General features: G+C 25.7%; 1 protein-coding gene across 5 annotated transcripts in view; it reads right to left on the bottom strand.

Annotated features, from left to right (window-relative positions):
* Nucleotides 1-1,193: 1,193 nt before the first annotated feature.
* Nucleotides 1,194-8,006, bottom strand: part of LOC100204095 (extracellular sulfatase Sulf-2) — a 28,918-nt gene continuing 22,105 nt past the window's right edge. For 4 of the 5 annotated variants that reach the window (XM_065795317.1, XM_065795320.1, XM_065795318.1 and 1 more), the window contains exons 8-12: nucleotides 6,105-6,395; nucleotides 2,678-2,986; nucleotides 2,454-2,596; nucleotides 2,201-2,332; nucleotides 1,813-2,100 (exon numbers count right to left, since the gene is read on the bottom strand). In XM_065795317.1, coding sequence (XP_065651389.1) covers nucleotides 2,032-2,100; nucleotides 2,201-2,332; nucleotides 2,454-2,596; nucleotides 2,678-2,986; nucleotides 6,105-6,395 — 944 coding nt within the window. In that variant the 3' untranslated portion in view covers nucleotides 1,813-2,031. Of the gene's footprint in view, nucleotides 2,101-2,200; nucleotides 2,333-2,453; nucleotides 2,597-2,677; nucleotides 2,987-6,104; nucleotides 6,396-8,006 lie in introns of all 5 variants that reach the window. The other variant, XM_065795319.1, reaches the window with a different exon arrangement.

The following is an 8,006-nucleotide window of genomic DNA, read 5'->3' as shown; positions in this document are numbered from 1 at the left end:
TTTTCTTTTTTCTTTTTTTAAGGAACGATAAAAACCAATAAGTAATGTAAAATTTAAATAATCAAAATGTACACTAATTTTAATACTTAGATGTTTAAGGTTTTAATATTTTCATATAAGTTCTTTTCATAATAACAACTTAAAAAAAAAAAAAAAATATTTGTATTCAAAGTTACCCCGCTATTCAAAGTAACCCCATTATAGTAAAGGTGAGTTTCCTTTTATCCGTTTTTCTACGGGAACGGGAAAAAAAAGAAAAAAATAATCACGTGAGTAATAAAAGTTTTAATTTGTCTGAAGCAAAACTGCGCATGCTCACGTGATTATTTGTTCGTTCCTTTTCCCATTCCTGTAGAAAAACGGATGAGTGGAAACTCACCTGAACACTTTTTAAACATATTTCTGTTTAAACATATTTTTCCCTCTTATTACAACATGATAAGTAAAATATAACAATGAAATATTTTCAGTCATATGTATACTGTGACGTTAATCTATTGTCTTAAAAACAAGAACAATACAGAAATAGCGTTATTAAAATACTAAGTATAGATTTTTTAAAAACCTTCTAGCCAATATTTTTAGCTCTTTTAATTATTGAAAATCTTTGCCATATTTTAAGGAACTTTATTCCAGTCATTTTATTTATAAGTTTTATTCGTTTTTCTTATGATAAGCAACTTCATTATTCTTATAAAGTTTGGCATATACTTTGTACTTCTTTATAATTTACTTTATTTTTTAAATTAAGCCGTTTAGAACATTTAGTTACACCAGTATTAAACACAATAAATGTACTGGAATATAATCACATAAGATTAAAGCGTCCCAATATGGAGATGAATAGGTATTATACCTAGTGAGTTGAGAAAGATTGATCGTTTACAAGGTTTGTTTTGAAATAAAAAATATCATACTTACCAAGAACATTTTAAAAGTCTATTTAAATAGCTCGAAAGCCGGATAAAAATATTTTAGAATAATATAAGAACATCGACTCCCTTACACCTTAGACCTATTTCCTTTAATAAAACTTTTGAAACTAATCAAAACTATTCACATACGTTAACCAAACAGTTAAACGAATGTAAATTAAAGTTTTTTTGCATTTATGATTCTTCTACGAGTTGTTAGAGACTTTAGTTTAACGAGTTATCTTTACATTCAGTAACACATCAATGATAATAATTAAATTTTTAAACTCTCTTTGTATTTATTTAATTAATCTACTATAGTTATAAATAAATTTCTAATATATGATTAAAATTTAACAATGAAATAAACCAAACATATAATACTCGACATAAAATTTTAAAAAGTTATCTTGAACATTCAAGCTTATTTTATCTTCAACATTGAAGCTTATTTTCATTGGTCGAACTATATGCGAATAAATTTAAATTATTTGATTTAGAAATATATATTTAGAAGTTATGTATTTTAAAAAACTGCATACTGTAGAATTTTTTATTTTCAATTTTATTTTAGAAATTAACAATAGTTCATAGCTTAATATTAGATATGTTTTTAATATTTTATGCAAATAAAATATTATAAATTAATTTTAGCTTGAAATTTAAAAATTCAAAATTTATATTCAATTAAATTTTTAATTAAAGTTCAAAACAAACTAATAGTAACTTATTTCTAGCAATTATCGTTTTTAAAATCCGACCAATAAAAACATGCCTATTATAAAGTAAGTCACGAGTGTACAACACATTTATACATGCTTAGAGCAAATTCTGATTTTTAGAAAATCATAGAAACACTACATAAATATTTGCTTTTAAAAGAATTATATAAATAAAATTTCCTTTAGGATTTGCTTCACAAGCGATCGTATCATCTTTTAAATAACAAAGCAAAACACCATTTTGCTTTTAAAGTAACAATTTTAGTTATACTAAGCTAAAAATTGCGAAAACCGAGTTTTCGTATTAGTGTTCGATTTGCACACATGATCTATGATAAACATGATAACATGCTGATAAACATTAAAATTCTTTTTTGGTTTAACAACTATTTGAATTAATTTCCAAAGGAATTCGAGAATTGTCTTTTTTTGCGCTCAAATCGCTTCCATTTTTTAAATAAGCCCTGGATAAAAATATTGCATTTATAAGTTAAATTAATACTAAATATTTAAATAACGTATAACATTTAAGTATATGAAAAACTTATTAAAAAAATCAAAAACCTCATTATCGTCCATATTTCTACCAGCGCGCAGCAGACATCCATGTGAGCTGTTACAATTTCTGATATAGTTTAACTGACGATGCAAGTCATAAAGTTTTTGAGGTTCAACATTAGAGACAATATTATGTAACTAAACATAAAGTAATTAAAGATTAAATAATTAAATATGACGTTCAATTACTTCAAACAAATGAACAAAATATTCAAACAGTTTCAATCAAGACACAATAATTTAATATGTTCAAACATACTTGATATGGATCTTCACTGACATTAAAATATTCTTTAAAACCTGTAATAAACTCGCAATATAAGAAATTATGAGTAGCATTAATAGTTCTTAAACACCAATAAGTGCTATTTGGAGAGTTTGTGCATGCTGTAAAACTCGGACCTAAATGTAAACATCAAGTATTTACATTTAAAAAAAAATCAAAAATATTAACTTACAAAAAATTTTTTTTGTATTAAATACCTGTCCAGAGGGGCGGAACTTTCCAATGATTTTTGCTCATATGAAAGCAATTCATATTTTCATTTACTTTTTTCTTTTTTGTTTTACGTTTCGATGAACATAAACAACTATTTAAGTAAGCAGCTGAACTTTCTTTTACGTGGTCAGCAACTTTTGAAGCAACAGATTTATAAACAGCAATAGTGGAAAGTTTATTTCTCTCATTCTTCCAATAAAAAAGCTTCTCTTTGTTTCGCTTTATCTTTAACTCAATATCATCTGTACTGTCATCTTCAGATGCATTTTTAGCATAACTTGGAATAGAAGACTCTGATAAACAAAATATACAAATAAAATATTTTACACAATAATGACATAGATTACTAATAAAATATGTACAAATTTTAGTTATGATATTAAGACATGACATTTGACTTGATTCTGATACATAAAATTTGTTGAACACAAATTACTATATGATACCAAGTAATAACATTTGTGAGATCACAAATGATATTTGTGTATCTCAAATCACAACCCACAACCACCTAAACGTGCTTTAATTAATAGAACTATTATCAGAAATAGTCATTAATAAGAGTTTCTTCTCAGATTTTCTTTAAATTTTGACTAGTCACTCATTTTAAGCATAAAAAACAACCCTGAAATTTTCAGCTAAAAAAATTAAACTTTAAATTTGTTTAACTGTGTTAATGGATATCTAGAATGTGCGTGTATGTATAAAAATACACACAAACACACACAGAGTAGCATGCAAAAGTTTAGAAACCCCATATTATTTAAAGTATAACATTTTTCAAACTTCCTTAAACCAGCTGATTTTTTTACCAAATATTCTTTGTTAATTCATTTCATAATACAAACAAAAAAAATTATAAACTACTAACTGTCTGGACCCATAAAATACAGGTCTCGGTAAGTCTACTATATACCTACCATATCTATACTTATTCCTTATTTCAATATTTTCTAGTAAGCAATAGAAAAATAAATATATATCACAGCGGATACAGACATCCATAGGACATTAAAAGTCTGTAGGACATTCTTAAAACGCCCAGCGGACATTGTACCTGCTCGGATTTAAATATATAAAAAAACTATACATGTTGTCTACCTTTTAAAGTTATAAAAAAAAATTGTTGTAATATAACTAACTTTAAAAAATTTTATATACTTTGGAAGCTGCTGCACAAACTTCTATTTATCAACGATTTGAATATTAGTACACATCTAAATAATATTTAGAATACCGGCTTGATATGTGTTAATTAATTATAATCGGTATAAAAATTTTTAAAAACATGCAAAAACAGACTTGAAAATATGTGGAAAAATGGACTTAACATGATTCGTATAATACAGGTTATGGTAAGTCTATTCCACATAAACCATTTTTATTCTTAATACACAGGGTGTGGAAAAAGTTCCCATACAAAAGTATAATTCAAAAAAATTATCTGTACCGTGTTTTCTTTCAATATATAGTGTATTTTTAGTATTCTTTTGTATTCCTTTGTATTCTTTTAGTATTTTTTAGTATTATTTTGTTTTAAATTAAAGTGTAATTTGTTTCCCGTCTTGTACAGGAACTTTTGCTGTTTTTGCTGTTTATATTTTTGTACAGGAACTTTTTCTGCACCCTGTAGTTATTTTATTTCAATAAAATGACTTTAGTAAGTAGTAGAAAATAAAAATCTTTAAAATATTTGTTTTGAGTAAATGATAAATGTGCAATACTATAACTTTTTATTATAAAATTGTAAACTTTTATTAAAAAAATGGGGACAGGCTTTTTTTTCTTTATTAACTTTCTATTATGTTTTTGTCAATTTTTTTTTCAAATCATCCATTTAATAGGATACTCACCCTGTTAATTAATTTTGAAAAAATTAAAAATTTCAATCTAAAATCTTTATTCCTATAAGAGGAAAGTTGTCTCTTTAATGTGTGTTAAATGCATAGACTTGACTAATTACCTATGCAAATTAATAACATAAGTAACAAAGGTAAAACTTAATAAAAGCAAAAATATTTACAGAACTTCAAAAATGCTTTATTTTGTGTTTTAAAAAATCAAAATTAAGGAGATGTTGCCGCAATGCAATTTTCAAGTAAAGTAAAACTGTAAAACTTGATAAATGTTTTAGCATTACATAATTTGAAGTTTAGATACTATATAAGTTAAATACTTGCACTTTCATTCATATTTTCTTATAAAAAAAAAGTACTGTAACTCTTTCTCGCCATTACCTTTGTCACAATGGCTATCAAACACACTCAAATGAGCATTAAGTTGAGCATTATATAAATGATAACAGTTAACTAAAATCTAGTTTTTGTTTGAAAAGGCTTTGAGCAAAAGTTTAGAAATAACTGAATTTTGATAAAAATTTATTTAAAAAATCATTAAAATATTAACTTAATAAGATAGTTTCAATAAGACAGTAAGTATCTGGTGCATATCCATTTGTCTTTAAAACAGCATAACAGCAATTAGTCATCAAATAAACTAGTTTAATGAGAACATCCTGAGGAATTTATACCAACATTTTTCAATCAAAGCAGATAAATGTTCTTTGTCAGTTGGTTTTCTACCAACTAATTACCAGTTGATGTACTCTAAAAGAAGCTCAATCGAATCGAGATCTGGGCCCTGTAAAGGTCATTCAAGAACTTTAATTTCTGGAAATTTAAAATAACCAATACTTCAAAATACTTTAAATCATTATCTTGTTGTAAGATCCATTTGCAAGTCATTTTATCTTTTGCATGCAACAACATAACATTCTTCATGATGACAAAACAACATTTTTCATTAACTTTCTGAATCATAATATCTTCTATACAAGAAATGGGACTAACTTTGTCACGAGAAAACATTTCTAAACTATAACATCTTCTCTGCCATGTTTAACAGTAGGCAACTAATATTTTGGATTATTTCTGCCTTCTGCTGGATGTCTGACATTACTACTGAATAGCAAAAACCTTGATTCATAAGAGAAAAGGACATTAGACAATTTACTAACTGTCCAAATAATATGATCTTTTGCAAATTTTATTTGGGCATTCAAATATCTTGCAAATATCAACTGTTTTTTATCTGGACAGCAGCCATACAGATTATCTTAACATAATCAACTCTAAGTTGTAATTTTTGTGGTTTGTATTATGAAATGTATTATGAATTAACATAGAAAAAATAACAATTTGAATTAACAAGATAATTTACAGAGAGAAAATTTGGTCAAATTTGAATAAGTTTATGAAAGGTTTTTGTAATATCAGTTTGAATTTCTTTTTAAAAAAATATCTTGTTTTGTTTTAATGCATAATTAAAATCCTTTTTAAATTTACTTTTTAAATTATAGCTAAAAAATTTAAAGGTTTTCATTCTGGAAGAAATAGGTATCATTATACTTACCATAATTCGCATGACTTCTTGAGAATCTGTTCATAAATTTGATTTCATGTCTTTTGATGCGTCTCTTTAATTTTTCAAATCTCTTCTTAAGATGCAAAATAAATTTATCAATTTCAATTGGATTGTCTGTTTTTTTAAAGGAGTTTAAATCAATACTATCTAGTAGAAATTCTTGATTATTAACACTTGTTAAATTTTCTTTTGAATGTTCTTCATTATTAGCAAATATATTCGTTGAGTTTTCTACTGACTTTAGAGGAACATTAAAAATAGTTGTTTTTGATGTGTTTTCTAAAACAAAGCAAAATACTGTATTATACATCAAATGCTTTCTTATTTAAAAAAAATTACAAAATACATTTAATGATGGCTCAGAATAAGTGCCAGACATTGATGAGGAAAATTTCTCTAAATCGATTTAATAGCTTAAAACTTCTCTAAATTTTAAGCTATTAAATCTATGAAGAATTTATAGTAAGTTCAACATAGATTTATGCTAATTTATGCTAATTTATAGTTTTATCTGTGCATTTGTGTAAAAATATATAATATCTAAAAATACCTAAAATAAAAAAATATCTAAACATAGTTAAAAGATGATTAAAATAAAACATAAAAAAAGATACAGAAAATTTTTTTTAATTTCAACTTTTTCATTATATATTCGTTATATATTCAACATTTTCAATATATATTAAACATTTCATTATATATTCAAGGTGATTGCAGGTTATGGAAGAAAACTTCAGTTCATTTTTTAATTACTTATTTAGAGAATAATTGAATTATTAAAATGACAAAAAATGTTTAAAATTACTTTATATTACTTAAACTAATTAAATTTTAAAAACTTGTAATCAAAAATTGCTGAATTAAAAAAATATTCATATTTAAATAACATAAATATCAGAAGCAAAATGAATGGCCCACAAGACTAGCAAAAGTAGAAGAGCCTGAAGCAAATACTTAAATGATTTTAGGTCAGTCTCCATTAAATTTGGCTTTCCTTTGATTATGTGCGGGTGACATGATCATTTGGAGTTCAGATCTTGTGTTTTTTTACAATTATTCATATTTTGAATATTTTAAATAAAGGACATTTATCAATTGCAAGATGCTTTCCTGCATCTATCGCAAATTTTTTTTTCAAAAGAACCATTATGGCAAATCCGGAAGTGGTGTAGTGGTAGAGCACTCACTTCATAAGTGAGAGGTTCCGAGTTTGAACCCCACCATGTCCCTAATAGTACCACACTCAAATTGTTTCTCAACGCAGCAACGTTGTTTATCAAGTTTCGTGTTTCGGAGTTTTATAGTTGTGAGAGGGTTATAACCACAATTAAGCAGTAGTGGCCTTCTCAACCTTGAGGAGATGAATTAACATAAAAAATAGTCAACCTTGGGGAGAGGAACTAACATAAAAAAATTAAATAAAAAATACAGTTCAAAATCTTTAGAAGAATGAAAATACAAACTTTAGAAGAAGAATATATTTTTAGAAGAAGTAGAAGAATCTGAAAAACTTTTTTTTTAACTACAACTACTTCAATAATGGGAACTGCATAACAAAAGAGTTTGTTAAATTAACTTTTTTAATTCTTTGTTTAATCTATTTATTTAAAAATCTTTGCAAATTGTTTTTCAAAAAAAAATTTTCTTATTTTGATTCACTCCCAACAAGACTGCAAGCAACCACTATTAAGTTGGAAGTTACTAGAAAACAAAGAATAGATTTATAGACCAAGGAAACAGTTGACAGAGGGCTTGAAAAGTTGTAGCTTGTTTATTTCAGGAAAATATGAAGATGGGAGAGAGTTCCAAAAGGATAAAGTGCAAGAAAAAAAACTAGACGAGTAAAAGTTTCTAGAGCATGCAGGGACAAATACAGTAAAAAAATGAGAC

The sequence above is a fragment of the Hydra vulgaris genome, chromosome 04 (assembly GCF_038396675.1).
Source record: "Hydra vulgaris chromosome 04, alternate assembly HydraT2T_AEP".
Lineage (NCBI taxonomy): Eukaryota > Metazoa > Cnidaria > Hydrozoa > Anthoathecata > Hydridae > Hydra > Hydra vulgaris.
This window is presented reverse-complemented; position numbering and strand designations above follow the sequence as displayed.